The following is a 26,379-nucleotide window of genomic DNA, read 5'->3' as shown; positions in this document are numbered from 1 at the left end:
TTGTTGGCGATCAACCGTAGCGTATCCCCACTACAGCCGAGCTGATGACAAGAACTATCATAATTTCGTCAACTCTCAGATGGCATACATACTGACGTACAAACAATGTGACGCAGGTTAAAAAATAGTTTGTCGCATTGTATCACTAATTGCTTACCTACCAACACTAAGAAAACAGGAAAATATAATTTCGCAGAAACAGTGTGAAGTCATGATGTTCAGCGAGTGACTAAATGATCGCGTCCCGCCGTTTTCCATTCCTGCTGCAACAGAGTTCGCGATGGAAGACGGCCTCTCCACGGTGGCTGCCGACGCCGCCTTTTTGTTCGATGACTTGCCCCTGGACGATCTGGGAGCGGACCTGGACCTGTTACTCTCCAGCGACTGCGGCATCCTGGGCCAGGACGGGGAGAGCAGTGCGGTGGTCATGGGCCACGCTGCCACTGAGGATCTCGCTATGCACCTGCCAGAGTTCGGAATATTCACCGACCCGGCGTGCTGCTACCCGCTTATCAGCGGAGAGTCGTCCGGCGGCCAGACAGACAGCAGCACCAGCGCGTGGCCCACGGGCCACGACTTCCAGATGCCGGTGGACTTCAGTCCATACTCCGGCTACGAGGACGCTGCTTCGGCCACCTCATCTGCACCCACTCCCGAGGCATCCTTCAAAGTGGGCTGGTCCGAGGACTTGGCCGCGGACGGCCTGATTGACTTCGTGGTCCACGGTGTCGGACTCGAGACCCTCACGTCCAATTTCAATGAAGGTGCCTCCGTCTTTAGCAACGAACAGTGTAGTCCCGCTGTTACCGTGTTACCCTCTCCGCCCCCGCCTCCGCTGCCTGTAGCCAGAGGAAGCCCCATCCAGAGCTGGCTTCAGCCGGTACAACGCGCGGTTCGCAACCCTAAAGCGGGTGTCCAAGTTGGCTGCCAAACGGCCGGCACGACGCGGCAGCAAGGTGGACGAGCGCCGCAGCCGAGGCCTTCCGCTTCTCGCGCGCAAAATAAGCTGGTCCCATGTTCCTACCCGGGTTGCAACAAGACGTACTCCAAGACCTCGCACCTCAAGGCCCACCTACGCAGGCACACGGGTGAGAAGCCGTTCGCGTGCGAGTGGCCCGGATGCGCATGGCGCTTTCCCCGCTCGGACGAGCTGGTGCGCCACACACGCTCTCACTTGGGCATTAAGCCCCATCGCTGCCAAATCTGCGACAAGCGCTTCTCACGTTCCGAGTACCTCGCCAAGCACCTAAAGGTACACCGGATGGAGAAGGTGAATTCGGGGCCACCGATGATAGCCTCGTCCCTGGCGCACGCATCGACCATCGCTCGCGATTGACCCTCTCATCGATATCGTCGCCGTTATCTGCCGTTAGTACTCCTTGACTTGAAATGCGCGGCCGAGCCGCGCGTCTTTTGTGTTTCGTTGCCATGCCTGTCCAGTGCCAATCTCAGGACCTTTATTTGTGTGGTGGATGGTTCGCGCTAGTCAGACGCATGCGCTTGTGCCGGGCTTGAACCTCTTGCTGGACCCGGGACGCCTGGAGAGATGTCGCGGGCCAAGCAAATATAAAGCGCAGTTTATCAAATAAAGGGCAGTTTCGACAGCTAAAGAAAGCGCAGAAATTAACATCATTGAAAAGAACAGCTGAAAAATTACCCATGCCCATCAATGATTTTAAGTACAAAATGAAAGCAGCTAAAACATTTTACTTTACAAATACCTTGAATAGTTTCCTAAAGATGCTCGAGAAAAGTTCTGGTGTTACTTAAACCCTGAATTAAAAAATTAAATCCAAGCATCTCCATAGGAAAACTGAAATACTGCATTATAAAGAATAACTTTTTTTGTTCTTTTTTCACTGCATACTACAGAAACCTGCCGTGTACCAGCCTTTGCACAGGCCAGAAAATAGGGCCCCTTAATGTAACCGAAGCTGGCGTCTTAAACCTTTCACTAAATTTGGACACTAAAACAGGTCTAGGGCCTTATAACACCTCGAAAAAATTCCTGCGCCGATATGCCGAATGGGTAGCAAAATTTTTAGTACTAATACTTGTCATCCTACACCCTTCCGAAAGAATAGAAAACAGCTGCACTAATGTCCAACAGCCGTGCAAACATCAGGTAGCAAACCAGATCCCTCATACCTCAGACCAATCTCACTAACCAGCGCAGTGTGAGAGCTACTTGAACATGCCATCTCAAAACACAGAACAGCCTATCTAGAAGAAAACATAACACCTTCTCAGCACAGTTTTCGTACACGGCTTCCTACCATTACCGACCTAATCGAACTAGCACAAGTTATATCCACCGCTATTGATCACCACAAACAAGTAGACCCCAATTTCATACACTTTTCGACTGCTTTCGACCGCGTATCACACGCTAAATTTATTTCGAAATTGCAAACAATCTACGTTGAGGAACTGGTCTCATTTTAGACTCGATTAGGGACTATCTCACTGAGCGTATTTAGTTCGTTGAAATTATCTACGAAAAGTCCGCGACATCCAATGTAATATCAGGTGTTCCACGAAGAAGTATTCTAGCCACAGTATTATTCTTAATTTTTACAAATTGCCTACCTACTAGAAATAAATGGCCTTCCTAGTTTTCTATACCGCATGTTGCCCTATTTTGGGCAGTTAGGTCTTTTGTCGACGATAATGGTGTCTAGATTTTCAGAACACCAGCGGCCTAACCCTAGACAATTTCAGGAAGCTACTAGAATTTTTTCTTGAGTCCACTTTTGTAACTTTTGACAACCATTTTCATGTTCAGCGTCAGGGCATTTGCATCGGGTCTTGTGTGGCACCTGTACTGGCTAACATTTTCTTGCCCAGCATTGATCGTGATCTGGTGTGCTATTTGGACGACAAGATAGTTCGTAAAGTTTTTAGATACGTGGACGATTATTTGGTGATTCTTAAAAAGCAAACCGGTTTTACAGACACGGCCACCGTGCAAGATACTTTATCTGTCTTTAAACGACACGGGAGAGGTCTAACCTTCACCCAGGAATTACCTGAAGAAGATAGATTGCAGTTTTTAGATATTAACATCACTTTAACACCAGATCACACGTGTTGGATGTACTCACCACGAGCCCCGAAAGACCTGTTGCCGTTTGAGTCTGCTCATTTTAAGACGGTAAAACGCGCCATTTTTATGCTGTGCCTGAAGGAAGCCTTGCAGAAATCATGTCTTCCCCTGGTAAATGACAGCCTCAACAATCAGGTTGGCAGGTTACAGAAGGCTGGTTTTCCTGTTTCAGTGGTGGCTGATGTGGCAGAGAAGCTTGTGCAGAATTTAAAAGCTAGAACACCTCGAGAAGGTGGCGGTCATCCGAAGACCAGACCGGCGGTTGTCTCCTATATTCATGGGGTGTCCCACATCCTAAAGAAAGTAGCCAATCGCTACGGTGTGCCCGTGGCATTTTCTGCCCCGCGCAAGTTGGCCTCTTTGTGCCCACGGATTGACTCCTGCGAGGAATGCGTGCGAGACTGCACGAAGCGTCACGCCACCTAGTTTTTCAGGTGTTCTGTCGGGGCTGTGTATGAAATTCCCCTGACATGTGGAAAAGTTTACATCGGCCGGACGGGCCGTTGTGTAAATGAACGACTAAGGGAACATCAGCTTTCTATGAATAACGGAAAAGGGTCAAATTTGCCCTTACATTGCGGCGCATGCCCTTTGGCTACGCCTGATAAAGCATGCCAGCCTTTGCTGGCTAGAACCAAAATCTTAAGGAGCAGGCGTAACCAGATAGCACGTGAACTCGCCTAGGTTTTTTTCATTGATAAGTCAGGTGATGAATGCGTAAGCGATACTACTGTAAGACAGGCCTTCGGCTCCCGAACCTTGGGCGGCTGGCGTGAGGAAGAAGAGGACGAAGACAGCGGCGCCGATGCTCGTGCGTGTGCGATGTAAAGCTACACATATATGCACAGTGTTGGAACGCGCAAGGCAAAAGTCTGAATTCATTGTCACAGGATCTAAGGATGCCATCACCAATAATTGGTGGAATGCAGAGTGCACGCGTGCCTATAGACGGCGGAAAGCAGCCTGGAAGAAACTCCTCCTAAATCAATGCCCCAAAAATTGGTTGGATTATAAGTATGTCGCAGCAACATTTAAGCGCACTATCTCCCGCGCGAAGGAGGAGTATATTACAAGTCATTATGATTTTCTTTCTCAGTCAGGAAATAAACGGGCCTTGTTTAATTTTATGAGGAGAAGGAAAGTCATTCCTCCGGCTGTCAATATTGAATCCCTCGTTCAATCCCCTGCTGACATCGCTAAGGCCTTAGAGGGAATTGCGGGTGGCCTAGAACGTCGATTCACATCTGCACTTCATTATCCACCTACATTCTCATGCATCTCAAGTGATTTCATTGAGGTCACTATGCCTGAGCTTTCGCAAATTGTTTTGCGCCTATCTCCAGCGGCTCCTGGCCCCGATAAGGTCACTACATCTATGATTAAAATTTTGTTTACCGAATCTCCTGAAGATCTGTTGGCTCTGGTTAACCATTCCCTTAAAGGTCCATGGATTCCCCATGAGTGGCGTCTTGCGGAAATAGTTCCAATACTTAAAAAACAAGGGGAGGGTTTCACTTCTGACAACATACGCCCGATTTCATTAACATCGAATTTAGTGAAGTTGGTGGAACGGGTCCTGCTTCGTCGTATCATGTATTTCATTTCTGCAAATGATATCTTGAATCCTTGTCAAATTGGTTTCAGGCCGGGCTGTTCGATTTGGTGTGCTCATACTGACCTTGAGAGCCGTATTAAATTAGCTCGCAGCACTAAACAGTTTGCCGCGCTTGTCACTCTGGATATCAGTAAAGCCTACGACAGCGTCGAGTACTCGATGCTGTTACACAGATTACAGGTCCTTAATTTCCCAATCTATTTCGTAGCCTGGATCTTTGCTTTCCTGGAAAACAGAGAATTTTATTGCTGCCGAAATGGTGTTTCTTCAAAGAAATTTCGACAGACAAGAGGTGTTCCGCAAGGCTCAGTTCTTTCCCCTGTTCTTTTTAACATCTTTCTAAGCTCCATTCCATGCATCCATAATGTGTCAACTTACGTGTACGCTGACGACATCGCATTTTTTGCTTCTGCAAAAGATATTCACTCTCTGTATCAGATCTTGCAGGATTACCTCAATATTCTTGACAACTGGTTAGGAAGTATTCATCTGTCCCTCAATGTGAACAAATGCGCCTTGTTGGTCTTCCCGGTTTCTCATCCTGTACATATCTGCGTTTCTTATAGAAATCATATAATTCCTCAGGTTCAAACAGTGAAGTATCTTGGAGTGATCTATGACTCTACTCTTTCCTGGCGGCCTCACATTGAGCAAGTTTCTTTAAAAGGAGCTCGGGCCATTGGCATCCTGCGTCGGCTTTGCAGCACTAGGTCAGGGATGAGAAGGCACACACTTCTGCTGATCTATAAAATGTATGTCCGCCCAATTTTGGAGTTCGGATGTGTTTTATTCTCAGGAGCTCCTGCCTATAAACTTCGACCGCTTGTGCTCTTGGAGCGTGAGGCGTTGCGCCTCTGCTTGGGACTTCCAAAGTATGTAGCTAATGTTGTCCTGCACCTTGAGGCGCGAATTCCATCTTTATTAGCCAGATTTCGCCTTTTCACAGTCCAAACCTTTTTAAATTTGTACGACTCTCCTCTCCACACATCCAATGTAATATTTCTTATCAGCCCGCAGTCTTTTTAAATGCCACCTGGTCTCGTTTGCATACTCCGCAGATATGTTTCGTGCAGTCTCTCCTCGATCCCTTAAACATTAAGCTCACAGATATCCATCCACTGCATAACATCTCACCTTCAGTCGAGATTGCATTTGATAACATTTTCCCATCGAATGCCAAGCTCCAGCCCTTTCCTCTCCTTCTCGGTTTGTTACAGGACCACCTAAGATCCTTTCCTTTTCATATTCTCATTGCTACCGATGCCTCGCAGGATCGTGAAAAGGCAGGTGTGGGCATTTTTTCACCTGCATTGGGATGGTCCTTTTCTCTCCGTCTCCCTGACTTCACTCCAATTTATCTGGCCGAATTATTAGCTGTCATTCTAGCCTTACGTAAATTAGATCCTGCCGTTTCCAAAGTCATGGTTATGACGGACTCTCTATCTATTTGCTTTTCATTATCATCACCCTCTGAGTCTCGGGCATTACGCCTCTTTAAGCAGCTGATCCCGCTTCATCTAAATTCGGTGAGGTTGCTTTGGGTACCGGGTCACGTGGGCATTCAGTTAAATGAGGTTGCTGATTCATTAGCAAGGGCCTCTCTCTGTGGCCCAATAATTGCTGTCCTGCCAACCTGCGCATATACAGCTGCGGTGAGGTTTCGCAGTTACACAATATTTCAGGAATTTTCAGCCTCAGCGCTTACTTCATCCCCCGAATACAAGCATCTTCTGCACCCTTGGAGCAGCAAAGACTGGAGTTCGCGCAGACTGGAGGTCTCTTTCACGCGTTTGCGATGCCGAGTTCCTCTGCTTAATTTCTACCTTCACAGATCTGGTCTGGCGGTTTCTCCACTGTGTCCATTTTGTGCCGAGCCTGAGACAGTGGATCACTTCCTGCTGTTCTGCCGCCGATTCTCTTCTTTGAGGAGGCGCCTATTAGAAAATCCGTTTCACCAGCTGGGTCTGCCTGTGTCCTCTGAGGTTGTTCTTTCCTTTGGCGCTACTTCGCTTGGACGAAGCAACAGGAGTGCGCGCTGTGCAGTTCAAAAATTTCTTTTAGAAACACAGCGACTCCCATGCTAATATTATTTTTTTTCTTTTTCTATTTGTTTTCATTTTTCTGATTCTCAAACTTTTAATTTATTATTATTATTATTATTATTATTTTTTCTGTCTCTCTTTCAGTCAATACAAAATTGAATCATTCCATATGTTGCATTCAAATTTGCACATAATGCCGTCCTCCCAGCTTCGATCTCCCTGCTAACAGGTCCCCTTTCGTTGCGTCGTCCAATCTGTCAGCCTATACCCTATTAATACTCCTTTACCTCTAAAATTCTTAATCATTCAAACAGTTCACCGCCTGTGTCTTGGCCACTCCCCCGTAGTGGGTATGTGCCATTCTACTTGAGGCCAACCAACCAACTGATCGCTGCCGCTGGGACTGATCGCTGCCTCTGGACTGAGCCGAGACGTACCGCTAGCCGTTCGCGACGCAGCGCCTTCGTAGACGTCCTACACTACACTTGGTGGAGGTGCTGTCTGTTCTCACCATCGAGATACGCCACCATGCCCAGGCTTCCAGGCTCTACCACGGTGCCCGACCCCCCGGCCCAACCTGCCCAGCCTGCTGGCCCTGCTGTCATCTGTTATGGTGCCGTCCGTCAGCGCGACCCCACGATCTTCAGCGGCACGGATGACACCGATGTGGAGGATTGGTTGGCCTCCTATGAACGCGTAAGCGCGTATAACAAGTGGGACGACAGCGTTAAGCTTACCAACGTTATATTTTATTTAAGCGACGTTGCCAACCTCTGGTTCCGCAACCACGAAGCGGACATCTCCAGCTGGGCGGATCTGAAAACCAGCCTCACGGAGGTCTTCGGCCGTCCCGCTGTGCGTAAGCTTCGTGCCGAGCAACGCTTACGCAGTCGGGCACAACAGAGCGGCGAAAACTTTACCAGCTACATCGAAGATGTAGTCGATCTCTGCAAACGCATCAACGCTTCCATGAGCGAGGCAGACAAGATCCGAAATATTCTGAAAGGCATTGATGATGACGCCTTTCAGATGCTCGTCGCGAAGAATCCCCAGTCTGTCTCCGACGCGATAAGCCATTGCCAAAGCTTCGATGAGCTGCGCAAACAACGCCTTTCGACCCGCCGAGCCGGCTTTCAAGAGGCAAATATTTCCAGCTTGGCTCTTCCCCGGGACGGCGTTCTGGACCATCAGTCGCTCCTCCAGCACATTCAGCAGTACGTCCGTGAAGAAGTCGCCCGCCAGCTGTGCTTGTCGACCAGCCCACCTACTCCTGCGCCGCCGCTCACTCCCAACATCCAGCGAGTCATACAGGAGCAGGTCGCCGAGGTACTGCCCTCTCCTCCTCCACCTCCTCAGCAGCCACTGATCACGGCTCCATTAACTTACGCGGATGCTGTGGCGCGACCGCGGCCTTCGCCTGCTGCTCCTGCCTACGGGCCTCCCCATCACCTGTTGGAGCCCCAGCGACCTGCACCAACCGCTTATCGTCCGGTTGCCCGCCCAAGACCACAGCCGCAGCCTCTCAACCCCTGGCGTACGCAAGACAACCGCCCTATTTGCTACGCCTGCGGAGTCGCTGGTCACGTGGCTCGCTTGTGCCGCAGTCGCGACTATCGACCGTATATTTATAGGCGTGAGCCGACTTACGATCTATCCCCGACCTCCTCGCCTGTGTCACATGAGCCGCCTCCCGATCCGTCTTCGTCTAGCTACCGTTTCCGCTCTCACCGCTCGCCGTCCCCTGGCTGACGTTCCCGCTCTCCGATGCTCCGCCGTCCACCCGCTCCGCAAGCGGAAAACTAACGGCCGCAGTTCCGGAGGCAAGAACTGCGCCGCCAGCGACTCGCTCAAGCCCTGTATCCGTGCCAGCCAACATTATCACCGTGTTCGTTGAGGGAGTCGCCGTCGAAGCACTTGTTGACACGGGCGCAGCCGTTTCTGTTCTTAGCCACACACTATGTCGCAGACTCAAAAAAGTAACGACGCCTCTTCCCGCCGTTTCTCTCCGAACCGCCAGCGCTCAGGACATTCATTGGGCCGCGCAACCACCGTTACCCACTCTATTGACACTGGCACACATGCCCCTTTGCGCCAACGTCCGTACCGCGTGTCAGCCGCTGAGCGCCGCATCATTGACGAACAGGTTACCGACATGCTCAAGCGCCACGTGATACAGCCGTCGCAAAGCCCGTGGGCATCGCCGGTGGTCCTTGTCAAGAAAAAAGACGGTTCCATCCGGTTCTGCGTTGACTACCGTCGTCTGAACAAGATTACACGCAAGGATGTTTACCCTCTTCCTCGTATCGACGACGCCCTCGACTGCCAGCAGGGCGCTGAGTTCTTCTCTTCATTGGACTTGCGCTCTGGTTACTGGCAGGTGCCGATGGCAGAGGCCGATCGCCCAAAAACTGCATTCGTCACACCCGACGGGCTTTATGAATTTAATGTCATGCCCTTCGGCCTCTGCAATGCCCCCGCCACATTCGAGCGCATGATGGACAACCTACTCCGCGGGCTTAAGTGGCACATATGCCTTTGTTACTTAGATGACGTTGTGATATTTTCGCCGGATTTTTCGTCTCACCTACAGCGCCTTGAGACTGTTCTTCGCTGCCTGGCCGACGCTGGCCTTCAACTCAATTTAAAAAAGTGCCGCTTCGGAGCTCGGCAGCTCACCATACTCGGACATGTCGTGTCCAAGGATGGAGTTCTCCCGGACCCGGCAAAGTTGCGAGCTGTAGCAGAATTTCCGAAACCGACTTCTGTAAAAGACCTCCGCAGCTTCGTGGGCCTCTGCTCCTATTTCCGCCGCTTTGTCCGCAACTTCGCCACTATCATCGACCCTCTGACCAAGCTCCTTTCCGGCCACGACCTTTCGGCCTGGTCGCCAGCCTGTGATGAAGCCTTTACGACACTCCGTCGCCTCTTGACCACTCCGCCAATTCTGCGCCATTTCGACCCTCGTTCTCCGACGGAACTCCACACCGATGCCAGCGGCGTCGGCCTCGGTGCAGTCCTCGCGCAGCGCAAGCCTGGCTTTGACGAATATGTTGTCGCTTACGCCAGCCGGACACTCACAAAAGCTGAAGCGAACTATTCTGTCACTGAGAAGGAGTGTTTAGCAATCCTGTGGGCGATAGTCAAATTCCGCCCTTAGTTGTACGGGCGCCCTTTTCACGTTGTCACCGATCACCACGCCCTCTGCTGGTTGTCGTCTTTGAAAGATCCCTCTGGTCGACTGGCGCGCTGGGCTCTGCGGCTTCAAGAGTACGACATCCGCGTGGTCTATCGTTCCGGCCGTAAACATGCGGATGCTGATGCCCTCTCACGTTCCCCTCTGCCGTCTGAGGCAGCGTCTTCTATCTGCGCCCTGTATTCTTTGACGTTTGAGCCCGCTGATATGGCTACCGAGCAACGCAAAGACCCATGGATCGTTTGCCTCTTGGATTTCTTATCTGGCCAATCGCCTCGACCTCCTTCCCGTGCTCTGCGTCGTCAGTCCCACCATTTCGCCGTCAGAGACGAGCTTCTTTACCGTTGGAACTACCTTCCGGATGGTCGCAAGTGGCTGCTTGTCATTCCGACCCATCTGCGCTCCCTCATTTGCTCTTCCTACCACGATGATCCCCAGTGTGCTCATGCCGGCTTCTTGAAGACCTTCACCCGCCTACGACATCGGTACTACTGGCGTGGGATGTACCGTTATGTGCGCAAGTTCGTTCAGTCGTGCCCCGCATGCCAGCGCCGAAAAAACCCACCTCGCCAACCCGCCGCTCCTTTGCAACCGCTGCCTTGCCCAGCGCAGCCCTTCGAGCGTGTTGGCATCGACCTCTACGGCCCTCTTCCCAGCCCATCAGCCGGCAACCGCTGGATCATCGTCGCCATCGATCATCCCCGGTACGCCGAAACATCACCTTTGCCATCTGGTACAGCCCACGACATTGCATCCTTCATCCTCCATCGCATCGTTCTTCGCCATGGTGCTCCCAAAGAGTTGCTGAGTGATAGAGGTCCAGCCTTTCTGTCTGAAGTTGTCGAAGCTCTCCTTCGGGAATGCAGCATCGTTCACCGCACCACCTCTGCCTACCATCCGCAGACAAATGGCCTGGTTGAGCGTTTTAACCGCACTCTTGGCGACATGCTGGCCATGTATGTGGCTTCCGATCACTGCAACTGGGACCGCGTTCTACCTTTCGTCACCTATGCTTATAACTCCGCTACTCAAGCCACCACCGGATTCTCTCCATACTTTCTCCTCTACGGCCGTGAGCCTTCTTGCACAATGGACACCATTCTCCCTTACCGCCCTGATGCTTCTGAATTTACGACTCTTTCTCAAGCCGCCACTTATGCCGAAGAATGCCGCCAGCTTGCCCGGTCTTTCACTTCACACTCCCAGCAGCAGCAGAAAAGCACCCGTGATCCCTCTGCACTACTTCCCACTTATCTTCCTGACTCTGGTTTGGCTCTGGGTTCCTTCCTCAAGTCCCGGCCTTTCCTCCAAACTTCTCAGCAAGTACCAGGGCCCCTACCGCATTCTTAAGCAGACATCCCCCGTCAATTACCTCATCGAACCCCTTACACTGTCTACTGATCATCGTCACCGAGGCCGTGAAATTGTCCACACCGACCGCCTCAAACCATACTACGACCCCGCCGTCGTCACATCTCCCTAGGCCGCCAGGATGGCGCCTTTTCGCCCGGGGGAAGTTGTAAGACAGGCCTTCGGCTCCCGAACCTTGGGCGGCTGGCGTGAGGAAGAAGAGGACGAAGACAGCGGCGCCGATGCTCGTGCGTGTGCGCTGATCGCTGCCGCTGGGACTGATCGCTGCCTCTGGACTGAGCCGAGACGTACCGCTAGCCGTTCGCGACGCAGCGCCTTCGTAGACGTCCTACACTACACTGCTATCAAATTGTATAAGAAAGAGAAAACTTTCCTCGCATGTGCGCTCACGCAATGATTGGATAAGCATCAATGTATATATGTGTGTGTGTGTGTGTGTGTGTGTGCGCGTGTGTGCGTGCGTGTGTGTGTGTGTGTGTGTGTGTGTGTGTGTGTGCGTGTGCGTGTGCGTGTGCGTGTGTGTGTGCGTGCGTGCGTGCGTGTGTGTGTGTGTGTGTGTGTGTGATTTCTGAATAAAATCAGTGGCGACTTTGCTCCCGTCCTTGCCCTCTTCTCGTCCGTGTCTTTATTTTAGCGCAATTCCCTTGTTTAGGTATGTACGACCGACTCGCTCAGCAACGTGCTCTTTTAAACCTACTAGAATTTCTCACATAACGCTTTTTGCTGACTATTGCGTACTTTATCAGGAAATTAACTCCGTCAATCACCATATAGCTTTAAATAACGCCTTAACAATAGTGACCAAATGGTGTGAAGATTGACAGATGAGTATTAGCGTTAACAAATCTGTTCTTTTACCAGTAACCAGAAAAAAAAGCATACATTGCTTTTTCAGAGTACCTGATACAACAATACTTTTGCAGCTGTCTGCGAATACAAATACTCAGGCATGAAACTAATCTCAGACCTCGGGTGAGATTCTCATATAAAGAAAGTCCCATCAACCGCACTAAAACAGTTATTTTTCATTAATAGACGCCTCAAACTTGCACCATGTGAAACATTGCAGACAAAAAAAAAACGTCAGACCAGTATTATAGAGTACGCAAATTACGTGTGGTTTCCTTTCACAAACAAACTCTTTAATATGCGCATTTCTCGCTTCCGGTCGTGAGAGAGCGTTCAAGCGCAGGCGCTTAAGGCATGCTTTCGATAGCCGAGGTGCACCTCTAAAAAAAGGAACGATTGATGAAGCACGTGCCTGCCCAATATCGATATATTTGTCACATGAACAACCTTGTTTGTATTTACGCTCACTCCTTTGACACCGTTGTCCCCCAGTGACGAAGATTTCGAATGAGCGGCCGGATAGCAGGTTTTCAAGTGCACACCGTTGCCATCAGCCTCAATTACCATCAGGCTATGCCCTTCCATATCATCCCGTCACGCCACCGAGGATGGTGGGTCGACTTTCCATATGCCTGCATGACACCGGAATACTACAGAAATTTCTATGATGCCAGTCTGTGCACTTCAGCAGCTTGCTCTGGCGTATCTGGTCAGAATATCAGAGCTACGTTGACGTATACTCTCACGGATCTGTGTCGCCATCGGCATCGAGAGCAGCTGGGGTGCTCGCTTGGCAGATAACTCTCAATTTTGTTCTCGGACATATTTCATCATCAACCGTTGCTGAACTTGTGGATTTCAGGGAAGCGATTCAGCACATCTACGGCGAACAACCTCAAAAGTGGTGCTTATATATTCACGGACTCCAAACCTGGACTATAAATTTTAGGACGGTTTCTACGCCACAGCAGCCACAAGTCTCTGGTAATAGAGACCACTGAGCTCGTTTCTTCTGTTCAAGAAAAGGTGACCGAATAGCATTTCCTCACTGGATCCCTGGACACCGCGGGAAATTTTGGGTACCGCGTGGTATTCCGCAGCCTACGGCATATACTTTATTTAGATGTCGCTTTCACGTTAAAGTACATACACTTAATTGGACGAGAGGACAAACCGGACTGTTCTACTTGTGGCAAAATCGAGACTGTGGATCATGTACTAGTGGTTTGTCGAGTATATTCGCGCCAAAGAATAACGTTCATTGCTTTCTTGAAGCGTTTGACAGCAAGCCACTCTGGAGAATTTACTGATAGGCGCTCGGCCGCAGATTTGGCAAGCAGCCCAGGAAATGCGGGCGTTCTCACGTTTTTTTAGCGAAACGGGCCCCGACTCGTGGTTGTGATGCCATCAAATCTGCGTGCACATATTTTCATCTCTCTTCTAACCACATCGTCGCCCATCACGACCCTCTTCCTTCTCCCCCTCCCGTTTCCCAGTGCTGAGTAGCAGGCCAGATTGAATCTCCTTGGCCGACCTCTTTGCGTGAACGAGTTTCCATTCCATACTTGCACTCTCAGGTAACTCAGTACTTCCGCGGACTATACGCGAACGGAACGCTTTGAATATGCATGTGCACCGTCAGCAGCTTATCAGTAAATGCTGGTTTATGGGGTTTTAACGGCCCAAAGCGACTCAGGCTATGAGGGACGCCGTAGTGAACGGCTCAGCAAATTTCGACCACCTGGGGTTCTTTAACGTGCACTGACATCGCAGAGTACACGGGCCTCTAGAATTTCGCCTCCATCGAAATTCGACCGCCGCGGCTGGCATCGAATGCGCGTCTCTCGGGTCAGGAGCCGAGCGCCACAACCACTGTGCCACCGCGGCGGCCTCATCAGTAAATGCCTTTATCACGCTCGTTGAAAACAATTTTCTTACATTTCAGTAATTCTTGTGTTAGCCATGATGAATTTGTCCTACCTTTTTTGTCAATCTTGCGGTATAATTATCTCTCCAGCCCAGTTCTTGTGACATTCACTTCATTCTAGTTTTTTCAACTGCTGTCCTGTTGACGGATAAACTTTATGATGTGCATTAACCTGAACTTCAAGTCATTGATCATTCCCACATTTTTATGCCATTGAACTATTAATTCTCCTTTCTGTTACGATCCCTGACGGGACTGACAGTATCAAATAAATAAATAAGGCCCACCATCTTCTTCTTCATCCAATCTTTCAAAGCGTAGAAAAGTGCTTCAGGTTGTAATTCTCTTGAAACACATATTTAAATCCCAGATTCTTGTGTGCCTATGGAAATCTAACCTTTTCAAGAATGCCCTGACCAACCTCTTCGTTCATGGTACCTTGAATACATAAAAGGAGACGAACTCCACGAGCGGAGAATCAGCCTGTCCCATTGCCTTCCAAACTCTGTTGTTTAACGTGGTAAGCTGTCAACGAGGTCCATATAAGTTGTGCATGAGGCGACGTATACAACGGAATCTCATTATTCCCGCACGACAAGACCGTTTCTTAACTCTTCCCTTCTTAGAGTGCAGCTCCTATAGGAGCTCGTTCCTGGCTTTCGTGTCGTAGTTGTCGGCGTACCACGCTACCTGACAGGTCACAGGTCACACTGTCACCTGAGAGATGACAGGTAGCAGCAGAGCGAAACGCCACCTGGCACGGCGTGAGCGAAGGAACGGACAAAGGGAAGGTCGCTGCCACGGGAAGATCGCAAAGGGTGGCTGTCAGCGTAACACGCAACCTGCCAGCGGTGGCAGGTGGCTAGTGAAGAGCGGCGCTCAGATTTCACATTATCGACGACAGTAATCGTCTGTACGTTTCTTCGGCGCGCTACCCGCTGAGCGAGTGCCGCCGGCCCAAAGTATGACTCGCAGCAACCTCAAAACTTGCAGCAAATTAATTTCTTTGAGTATTGAGTATTGTTATAATACACGATATACAAAAATTGTATTGTCGATACCGATACTTTCATTTCTGGCAAGCAATAAATAATCCCGATACACAACTTTGTTTTGAAAGATAGTATCGAAGATATATGGATCTTCGGTACTGCCCGGGCCCGTGATCTGGACCGGCATAGTGATGCAGCGGCTAGGCACACTATTCTCGTAGTTTGAGGTCACAAGGTGGCCCACTTTATGCTCCTAGGCTAGAGTGCCCGGATGGCCGCCAGCGGCGCTGGCCATTGAGACACCCTAATGCAGGCTGGTGTACTAGCGCTGTCATCGCGTAGACCGAACAGCGTACAGGCTACAGCTCCGTACGGGTCGCATTCTGAGGCCTGGGCCTGGCCCATGCCTATCACTCAAATTTCGAGCCCTCCCACACCCACTGCTTCAAGCCCGGGCCCGTCACTAGACGAAGCACAAGCCCGGCCCGCGCCGGTCCCTGAAGCATCTCCAGAGGTAAATTTCTCACTGAGTGCACGTAGTCTCCCGATACACAAATCAGTACCCGCTACCAGTTCCATACCCTCGTAATGCTTAAATATTTCGCTTTTAGGTTAGTGTACTCTAATTTTTTGTTAGGGCACTCCGGTGTACTCTGTAAGAGGGTATGGAACTCAAAGGAGTTCAATACCCTATTAATGCCCAAATATTTCGCTTTTTGTTACTGTACACTGGTTCGCAATCAGTTTCTTTTCTAGATTTAATAATAGATATTGTTGCTACTGATTATTCTGTTCATCGGAGCTATGTGTTTCCTAGATCACGTGAAACTTCTCGCTTCTTCATTCTCGCTGTTCAAGATTGTTACTTGTCATCTTATGGCCGATTGTAAGCAAAGTGAATTATCATGCGCATACTTGTTTATCTGGTGACGTAAAGTTATGCAGTTAAGGCAGAAGAAAGACTAAATTTCGCCAAGTAGCTGATGTGTATTGTGATTCATTTATCGTCGTGTGATCCATAGTATGATTCGTTTATCGTCATGTAGACATGTGCATGATGCCCTTTTTAATTTAATTATTTATTTTTTGTTGATTATCCTGTGCGCTGTTTTTATCTACATATACTGTGCCTTCCCTATCGATTCAGACATTCTGATGAAGGCGGTTCCACGGTCGAAACGTAAATGCATTGCGTTAAGTGTTTCAAAAGCTGGTCTACCTTCATGCTACTACATGCCATGCCAAGATTTTGTCTTTTCGCTATATATATATATGTATATATATGACAATGCCGCTCAATACAACGGTCAGAAGTCTGTCGTCGTCTTCGCCTGAAAACGAATTCATCATCATCATCAGCCTGACTACACCCACTGCAGGGCAAAGGCCTCTCCCATGTCTCTCCAATTAACCCTGTTTTTTGTCAGTTGCCGCCACTGTATCCCCGCAAACTTCTTAATCTCATCCGCCCACCTAACTTTCTGCCGTCTCCTGCTACGTTTGCTTTCTCTTGGAATCCACTCCGTTACCCTTAAGGACCAGCGGTTATCTTGCCTTCGCATTACATATGCCCTGCCCAAGCCCATTTCTTCCTCTTGATTTCAACTAAGATGTCATTAACCCGCGTTTGTTCCCTCACCCACTCCGCCCTCTTCCGATCTCTTAACGTTACAGCTATCATTTTCCTTTCCATAGCTCGCTGCGTTCTTCTCTCTTTGTTAGCCTCCACGTTTCTGCCCCATAGGTGAGTACCGGTAAGATACAGCTGTTGTATACTGTTCTCTTCAGGGATATTAGTTAAGCTACCATTCATGATCTGAGAGAACCTGCCATATGCGCTCCACCCCATTCTTATTCTTCTAGTTATTTCCCTCTCATGATCCGGATCTGCGGTCACTACCTGCCCTAAGTAGACATATTCTATTACTACTTCCAGCACCTCGCTACCAATTGCGAACTGCTGTTCCCTTGCTAGGCTGTTGAACATTACTTTGGTTTTCGGCATGTTAATTCTTAGCCCCATCGTTCTGCTCTGCCTGTCTAACTGATTGATCATGCTTTGTAGTTCTTGTCCTGAGTGGCTTAGCAAGGCAATGTCATCAGCGAATCGCAAATTACTCAGGTATTCTCCATTAACTCTTATCCCCAACTGTTCCCGTTCCAGTCCCCGGAATACCTCCTGTAAGCAGGCAGTGAAGAGCATTGGCGAGATCGTGTCTCCCTGCCTGACACCTTTCCGTATTGGAATTTTATTGCTGAGTTTATGGAGAACTATAGTAGCTGTGCAATCGTTATAAATATCTTCCAATATTTTCACATAACACTCTTCTACACCCTGATTCCGCAATGCCTGCATGACAGCTGAGGTTTCCACTGAATCAAACGCTTTCTCGTAATCAATGAAGGCTACGAATTACTTCGTCGTTACAACAGCCCCCCGGGGAGGAGAGGACCCACCCTGGCGACTTACGGCGTATGCACAATGACCGGGTCAAAATACTGCTTAAGGCGCTGGACGGGAACAGTCTCGCGTCCTCGCCGGCGAAGATCAGGAGACGGCGTCAGCGGTTCCACCACGTAATTAACAGGCGAGGTGCGTTCCACAACTTGGTAGGGGTCGTGAAACTTTGCAAGAAGTTTCGAGGAGAAGCCCGGAGTACTTGATGGAATCCAGAGCCATATGAGGCTACCAGAGGAAAAGTGCGGGGACGTGTGATGGCGGTCGTGGCGGGATTTTCGACGGTATTGGGTCTCAGCTGTGAGGGAACGGGCGATTTGGCGGCACTCTTCTGCGTGTCGTGCAGCTTGCGAAATAGGAGTGCACTCAGATGCGTCAGGCTGGTATGGGTGGATGGTATCGAGTGGAGCAGACGGATGACGGCCTTAAAGAAGATAGAACGGGGAGAAGCCGGTAGTCGACTGCGTTGCGGTGTTGTAGGCGTACGTTACATACGGAAGGACGAGATCCCCAATTTGAATGATCTGATGAGACGTATATAGAGTGCATATCAGAGATAGATCGCATAGATCGAGAAATCAGAAAGCATCTATACGTCTGCCCCATACTGAACAACATGCACCCCGTACACGACGTGGGGAGGAGGAAAAGCAGAGCTAAGCACCTCGCTAACAAATTGGACAAACTCCCGCCGGGATCGGTCGCCTACACCGATGCAGCGATCAGGAAAGAAGGCGAAGTAACCTCAGTCGCCCTACTAGACACCGGGATCGCCATAGGAATCGAAAGAAACCGATATCTACCGCCGGTAGAGGCGGAGGAGATTGCAATAGCCATTGCCATTGCACGACCAGGCGTGAAACACGTCGTCAGCGATAGCAAAGCGGCGGTTAGGAATCTTAGCAAGGGTAGAGTCAGCAATCGTGCTGCCAAAATTCTGAACGAGTCGTCTCTTGCCGAAAGCGTAACTATAATCTCGACCCCAGCACACGCCGGTCTCGCCGGCAACGCATGAAGGTACTCCTCAAGTGATGAGACGAGGGCGATGATATTGTCAGTCGCAGACCTGTTTTGACGGAACCCGTTCATTTCTTGGGGAAACTCATTTCGGCTTTCTAGGAACCAAGTTATGCGTTTGCAGATCATGCGCTCCATGAGCTTACCTACGCAGCTCAGTAGGGCAATGGGCAGGAATGATGCGTAGCTTGTTGGCTGCTTACAGGGTTTCAAAACGGGCACAATTTTCGCCAGCTTCTAATCTTTGGGGACCTCACCAGTCATCCAGGAAGAATTGCAATACTCCACGAGTCGAAGACGGGAGGTGTGGGGTAACTTTGCAGTGGCGTCATAGGTCACCTCATCATGGCCCGGAGACGTGTGTCTATTTGTCTCCGCGATAGCTGCGGATAGTTCTTCCATTGTGAAAGGCAGGTCTAACACTGGCACTGCCGCCTTTGGGATGCCTGTTTGACCATCTGCGGAGAGTGTCGAATGCCTTGACCCTGCTGACAGTAGCCTGCAGTATTCTTCTGAGATTTCTTTTATAGATTTTTGTTCGTGAATGGAGAGTGCAGCGAAGGGGTGGAGTTGTTGAAGTGGCGTGCGCATACCTCTAACTATCCGCCAAATATTCGTAATTGGTTGGCACACATCCAGCGTAGAACAAAAGTCACGCCACTTTTGCCGGCTGAGTTTATCCATGTAACGTCGAATGTGACGTTGTGCCCGTCGGCATGCACGTAGGTCATCGAGGCTTTTTGTGCGCAGAGCTTTCCTTTCAGCTCGCCTGCGTATAGCGCAGAGCCTTTGAAATGTGTCATCATTTGTAGGTAGGCTGTCATTTTTAGCTGTAGTTTGTGTACTCGCTCTCAGGCAATACGCCATTGTCGATGCTAATTCCTCATTGCGAGTTGCCGCAGTAACTCCTCTGCTTACAGCGTCCTTGTATGCGTCCCAGTCAGTAGATTTAATAAGGAATTTCTTTGGGTTCCTCTGCGCATGGAAAGCCGATATGAGGATTGGGTAATGGTCGCTTCCGCGCATCTCCAAATCAGTGCACCAGCCAAAGTTGTGGGCGAATGAACTTGTGACAAATGTCACGTAGATGCTGCTGGTAGTCGTCGGGCCTCGAAGGTAAGTGATGCTGCCGTCATATTATCACGTTGTAGTGACGGCAGTCCACCGGTCAGGAAGACACCAACCAGTCTTGGAAACGAAGCTCTTTATTTGGGCTGACTTTCGCCCGCAAAATAACTGAATCACTCGGCGGCGGCGCAAGCTACAAACGTGCTGGTCGGTCGTCGAACTACGAATGCCCGCTGCTCGCGCCATCGTTCAATTTAAATCCGGCAAGGAAACTTCGAGATTACAGGTCGAGATCATCTAGAGTAATCTAGAAACACGTAGATGCAGCTGTTCATGGCTGTGACAATCGAGATAAGTCCGGTCGCTTCTCGCGTCACGAACAAAAAATGATAACAACCCTTTTCTGCGGCCTTGCGCGAACGAACGGACGCTATAATGATACGTGGCATTACTCCCCTCCCAAAGAAGCATCGTCTCGATGCTTTAAAATGAAAATAAACACGGAGAATGCAAACTTCGAGTCTTTTAACGTTCATAATATGGCTTCAGGCGTACGATATGTACGACTTCCGGGCGTGTGCGGCGTCGCTGAGATGCTGTCGTGCCGTCGGGGATGACTTCATAGTCGAGGTCACCGATGCGACGGAGAACCCTGTACGGGCCAAAGTAGCGTAGCAGCAACTTTTCACTCAATCCACGGCGGCTAACTGGCGTCCATATCCAAACCCGATCACCTGGCTTGTAATGCGTGTCTCGTCGGCACAGATTGTAGCGTCGGGCGTCGGTGTGCTGCTGGTCTTGAATGCGAAGCCGTGCAAGTCTTCGGGCTTCCTCGGCGCGATGAAGGTAGGCGGCGACGTCGAGGTTGTCTTCGTCGGAAACGTGCGGGAGCATTGAGTCGAGTGTTGTCGTGGGCTTCCTGCCGTATACCAGCTGGAATGGGGTAAACCTGGTTGTCTCCTGGACGGCAGTATTATAGGCGAAGATCACGTAGGGCAGAATGGAGTCCCACGTCTTGTGTTCGGCGTCGATGTACATGGAGAGCATGTCTGCGATGGTCTTGTTCAGACGCTCTGTGAGTTGGCTGGTTTGTGGATGACAGGCAGTTGTCCTCCGATGGCTTGTCTGACTGTAGTTGAGAATGGCTTTCGTCAGCTCCGCTGTAAACGCCGTTCCTCTGTCTGTGATGAGCACTTCGGGGGCGCCGTGTCGCAGGAGAATTTGTTCGACAAAAAATTTAGCGACTTCTGTTGCGGTACCATTAGGCAGCGCTTTTGCTTTGGCGTATCGGGTTATGTAGTCGGTGGCCACGATGATCCATTTGTTACCCGATGATGAAGTCGGAAAGGGGCCGAGGAGTTTCATTCCAATTTGCAGAAAGGGCTTAGTTGGAGGTGGTATGGGGTTCAGGAGTCCGGCTGGTCTAGTCGGAGGCGTTTTGCGTCGCTGACACTCACGGCACGTTTTCACGTAATGGCAAACATCTGCAGCTAACCGCGGCTAATAGTACTTCTCCTGGATGCGGTGCAACGTGCGAGCAATCCCGAGATGCCCTGCAGTCGGCTCATCATAGCATGCTTGCATAATTTCTTGCCTGAGATTTTTGGGCACGACAAGAAGATGCACTGTCCTGTTGGGCACGAAGTTCTTCTTCAGGAGGACATTATTGTGAACGACGAAGGACGACAGTTGGCGCTTGAACCATCGGGGAGGCGATGCGGTCTTTCCTTTCAGATAAGCAACTAGGCTTTGCAACTCAGGATCCGAGCGCTGCTGCTGCGCGAAACTGCTCGCGCTTACCGGTCCTAAGAAAGCGTCGTCGTCTTCCTCTTCCGGTGCTGCGTCGACGGGGGCTCGGGACAAGCAGTCCGCGTCGGAATGCTTGCGGCCAGATTTGTAGACTACAGTTATGCCAAATTCTTGAAGACGCAAGCTCCAACGAGCAAGGCGGCCAGAGGGATCCTTCAAATTGGCAAGCCAGCACAGAGCATGGTGGTCGCTCACAACCTTGAATGGTCGTCCGTACAGGTAGGGTCGAAATTTGGACGTGACCCAAATAATGGCGAGACATTCTTTCTCGGTCGTCGAATAGTTGGCTTCGGCTTTCGACAGTGAACGACTTGCGTACGCGATAACTTTCTACTGTTTACCATCTTTCTGCACGAGGACCGCTCCTAAGCCCACACTGCTTGCATCTGTATGAATTTCGGTTTCGGCTTCATACCTAAGCCGCTACAGTGAAGGAAATGTATGAGGATTGGCCATGTGAGCGGCGTCTGTCACAACTCCATCGTGTGCCCAAGATGCTCTGAACCCCACAGCGGCGACAGTTGCCGCGCGACTGCCTTGAAGTGCGTCAACTGTCGTGGCCCTCATGACTCTTCCTCGAAGGATTGCCCTTGCCTAAAGACCGAGAGGGCGGTACTGAAGCAAATGGTGCGTGACCATTCCAGCCACAGAGAAGCCGCTGCTAAGGTGCGACGACGTCGTTCGCGCCGCCGCCGAAGGTTATTGAAGGAAACAAATACCTTCGAAGAGAAGACCCCAAGCGGCACTGCAGTTTGTCCGCCTCCACCGACAACAAATCAGGAAAGCCCGGCGACCGGTGACTCGCGACCTGCTGTCTCTGATACCACGTGGCCACCACTACCAAAGCCTAGAGCGCGCACTGCGTCAAGTACGTTGCCGCACCGTATGTCTGCGTCACCTACGACTGATCTGGGCAAAAGGCATGATTCCGACCTTGGCCAAGATATGCAAGTGATTCCAATCCTCACGTCACTGATGAATGTCATGCCTGATCTGCTGTCCAGCTTACGCACGCCAGTAGCACACAACGCATTGCAAGTACTGGATGCACTACAGCCAGTTCTTGCAGCTCTACAATAGAAGACACCATGCTCCCCCGGAACTATCTTTTCCGAAGAAAGTCAAACAAGCTTTTATTTCTCAGTGGAATTCCCGCGGGCTCCAGTCCCGGATTTCAGACACAACCGCTTCCCATTCTGGGGATCTGTGAACCGAATCTGCCCAACATTTTACGATTATCCCCGCCCTTTCACAGAGCCCAAGATCCTCGGCCCGTGGCCACAACAGCCGACTACCATCATAAGACAATGTTTTGTCTTTCCGAGAGACTGCCTTGCTTGCTAGATTGTGACTTTGTCTCTCGTTCCTTCTCTCTTCTCTTCATTTTTTACCCCCTCATTCCCTTCCCCAGTGCAGGGTAGCCAACCGGAAACCTTTCTGGTTAACATCCCTGCCTTTCCCCCTCTCTTCATCTCTCTCTCTCTCGGTTTCGGCGTTTTCATCAAAGTGTCCGAGCACAGGAGGGGACTGTAAGCGGCGCTTCAGCTCTTTGAAAGCTTCCTCTTGCGGCCTTTCCCATTTAAAAGGCATGTCAGCCATGGTATGTTGGGTCAAAGGTTGAGCGATGCGCGAAAAGTTCTTGACGAATCGCCGGTAACAAGCGCACAATCCAAGGAATCTGCGTATAGCTTTCTTCTCATTAGGCAGTGGAAACTCTGCGATCGCAGCCGTCTTCTGGGGGTCGGGGTGAACTCCATTCTTGCTTATGACGTGACCAAGGAACAGCAGCTCCTCGTAGGCGAAGTGGCACTTCTCTGGTTTCAGTGTCAGGCCTGAAGACTTGATCGTTTCCAGCACCATCCGAAGCCTTCTGAGGTGGTCTTCAAAGCTTGAGGACAAGACAACAACGTCATCTAAGTAGACTAGGCAAATCTGCCACTTCAAGCCTGCGAGCACCGTATCCATTACTCGCTGGAACGTCGCTGGGGCAGAGCAGAGGCAGAAGGGCATCACCTTGAACTCGAAGAGTCCGTCTGGCGTGATGAACTCAGTCTTCTCGCAATCTCTTTCGTCGACTTCAATTTGCCAGTATCCGCTCTTCAGGTCCATCAATGAGAAGTACTTAGCGTTGCATAGCCGATCCAATGTGTCGTCGATGCGGGGGGAGGGGGCAGACATCCTTCTTCGTAATGCTGTTCAGGCGGCGGTAATCGACACAAAAGCGAAGGGTGCCGTCTTTCTTTTTCACTAGGACGACTGGAGCTGCCCAAGGGCTCCTCGATGGCTGGATGACGTTGTCACGAAGAATTTCCTCAACTTGCTTGCGAATAGCTTGGCGTCCTAGCGGTGATACGCGGTAGGGGCTCTGTCGCAAGGGTCGGGCGTGTTCGTCTGTGACAATGCGGTGCTTGGCAAGCCGGGTTCGTCGCTCATTCGATGCTGATGAGAAGCAATCGCTGTACTTTTGAAGAAGACTGCGTATTTGGTCTTGTCTGCTCCGTGGTAATGCCGGGTTGATATCAACGTTGGTTGATGGCCTTGGTCAGATTGTTCTGCGGGTTGGTCGGGTAGGGCAAATATGTCTCTGAGGTCTGCCAGCTCGTCGAGGAAAGTGATCGTCGTACCTTTGTTTAGATGCCGGTATCCTTCGGTGAAGTTGGTTAGCAGCACCTGGGCTTGGCCATTTCGTATTTGGGTGACTCCCTTGTGACGCCCAGTCCTCGATCAAGGAGTAACTGGGTGTTCCCCTCGACGACGCCTTCAGCAGTTTCGATGTCTCCTGTACCTATGCAGGCGACGACACTTGATCGGGGCGGCACGCTCAGTGCTTCGTCGAGGACGTTTAAGGCAACGCGATGAGTCGCTGTCTTCGCTGCAGATATGGCTTTGTCCGTGGAAAGCTTGATCGACTTGGATCGAAGGTCGATGATCGCCCGATGTTCATTCAGGAAGTCCATGCCCAAAATCACGTGTCGCGAGCATTTCTGTAGGACCAGGAAGGTTGTAGCATAGGTTCGCCCATTTACTGTAACTCTCGTGGTGCAGCGTCCTGACGGCGTAATAAGGTTGCCACCTGCGGTGCGGATCAGCGGGCCATCCCAAGTTGTTGTCACTTTCCTGAGTCGGACAGCGAATGGCCCGCTCATGACGGAGTAGTCAGCTCCCGTGTCGACCAAGGCAGTAACCGCGTGACCGTCGACCGTAACTTCAAGGTCACTTGTTCGCGTTTTCGTGCTACACGTGGTCTTCGGTGTACGATCTCGGCTTCGTCGGGTAGTGAAGCTGCGGTGGGCGTACTCCGACGTTACTTCTATAGGCAGCGGTAAAGGCGTCAAGTCTGGCCGCGTCGTCGTCGTCGTCGTCGGTGTTGTCATCGAAGTTGTCGTCGTAGGTGTCGTCGGACGCGTCGTCGGAGGTGTCGTCAGAGGTGTCGTCGGAGGTGTCGTCGGAGTTATCGTCGGTGGAGGATCTTTGTCTTTGCGCTTAGAAGCAACCTCACCTACAGAGGCTGCTTTATTCAGTTTAACCTTCGGGGGCTGGGGGAGCGTCCACGCACAGCGTAACCTCGGTTAGGAGATACAAAGCGCGGTGACGATGGCGACGGGGAACGTGATAGGCGGCTCGGCGATGAGCATTTTTCCTGACGCAAAAACTCTTCGATTTCGACTGGTTGCTGGCCGGGTCGGGGTCGTGGGGCGTCGTAAGAGAACCCTCGGATGCCCAGTCTTCTGTATGGGCAGTGCCGGAGGACGTGACCGGCTTCGCTACAGTGGAAGCATAGTGGACGGCGCTGGTCGGGAGTTCTCCACTCGTCGCATTTCCTCGTCTGTGTGCGGTGCTAGTAGGACGGGTGGGTTAGGGCGTGAGGGCGGCGGTCCAACGCAGCTGGCTGAGGGCGATAGGGGCTTGGGTCCCGTCGTCGAGGTGCAGGACGGCGCACAGCAGCGGGGTAATTCATGGCTGTGGGCTGCAGAGGCTGCGTGGTGATCTGTGTCTCACCCAAGGCCTGTTGCACCTCGTCCCGGATGACGTCGGTGAGCGAAGTGAGCTGCGGCGGCGCTCCTGTTGGGAGCAATCGTCGGAGCTCTTCTCGCACAATTTCACGTATAACCTCCCGCAGGTTATCGTTGTCAGCGGTGTCTATGCAGCTTGCTGACAAAAAGCGCTGCTGGCGGTCATACTGGCGGGCTCGGGCGTCAAGAGTTTTCTCCATTGTGGATGCCTCTTCTACGAATTCCGCGACGGTTTTCGGTGGGTTGCGAACGAGGCCGGCAAATAGTTGCTCTTTAACTCCTCGCATAAGCAACTTTACCTTCTCTTCTTCCTTCATGCTCGCGTCGGCACGCCGGAAGAGACGCTTCCTTTCCTCAGTGTACACTGCAACGGTCTCGTTTGGGTGTTGTATGCGAGACTGTAGCAGCTGCTGGGCTCTCTCCTTTCTCACGACGTTTGTGAAGGTCTTGAGAAGCTGCTCCTTGAAAGTTTCCCAATCCGTAAGGCTAGCTTCCTGATTCTCAAACCAGATTCTTGCTGGTCCCTTCAGGGCGAAGAAGACGTACCTAAATTTCATGGCATCGTCCCAGTTGTTAAAGAGAGCCACTCGGTCGAACTGCTCCAGCCATTCATCGGGGTCGGCGGCAGGCGAAGCGTCGAAGGTTGGTGGCACCCGGGGCTGCTGAAGAATGATTGGAGGCATCGTCTGGGGAAAGCTCATAGTAGACGTTGCTGCTGCCTTTCGCTTTCGGGTAGGGTAGGGTCCGGCAGAATTCCGAACTCAGGTGCGTCCCCTTGTAGGCGTCGGCTTGCGCGGTGGACTGGACTCAGGTCCTGCGGTAGATGACTCAAGAGGGCTGGCGTCGCGACTTGTAGGGGTGTCCGGAACATGGGAGGCTACCCAGCACCTCCACCAGATGTCACGTTGTAGTGACGGCA

At 51.0% G+C, this 26,379-nt stretch overlaps 2 protein-coding genes across 2 annotated transcripts; both read left to right on the top strand.

Annotated features, from left to right (window-relative positions):
* Positions 1–256: 256 nt before the first annotated feature.
* Positions 257–1,336, top strand: LOC149355161 (uncharacterized; the record flags this gene model as incomplete). The annotated part of the gene is made up of 1 exon (XM_089576079.1): positions 257–1,336. A coding segment is annotated over one exon (1,080 nt), but the record flags the coding sequence as incomplete, so codon positions are not given.
* A 5,955-nt stretch (positions 1,337–7,291) lies between these two features.
* Positions 7,292–13,682, top strand: LOC149355160 (uncharacterized). The gene is made up of 2 exons (XM_089576078.1): positions 7,292–8,460; positions 13,673–13,682. The coding sequence occupies exons 1-2, from the start codon at positions 7,292–7,294 to the stop codon at positions 13,680–13,682; spliced, it is 1,179 nt and encodes a 392-aa protein (XP_089432204.1).
* The last annotated feature ends 12,697 nt before the right edge of the window (positions 13,683–26,379 follow it).

The sequence above is a fragment of the Amblyomma mixtum genome, chromosome 3 (genome assembly GCF_055824585.1).
Source record: "Amblyomma mixtum isolate Tamu chromosome 3, ASM5582458v1, whole genome shotgun sequence".
NCBI classification, from domain to species: Eukaryota; Metazoa; Arthropoda; class Arachnida; order Ixodida; family Ixodidae; genus Amblyomma; species Amblyomma mixtum.
The sequence above is the reverse complement of the archived record's forward strand: the minus strand, read 5'-3'. Positions and strand labels throughout refer to the sequence as shown.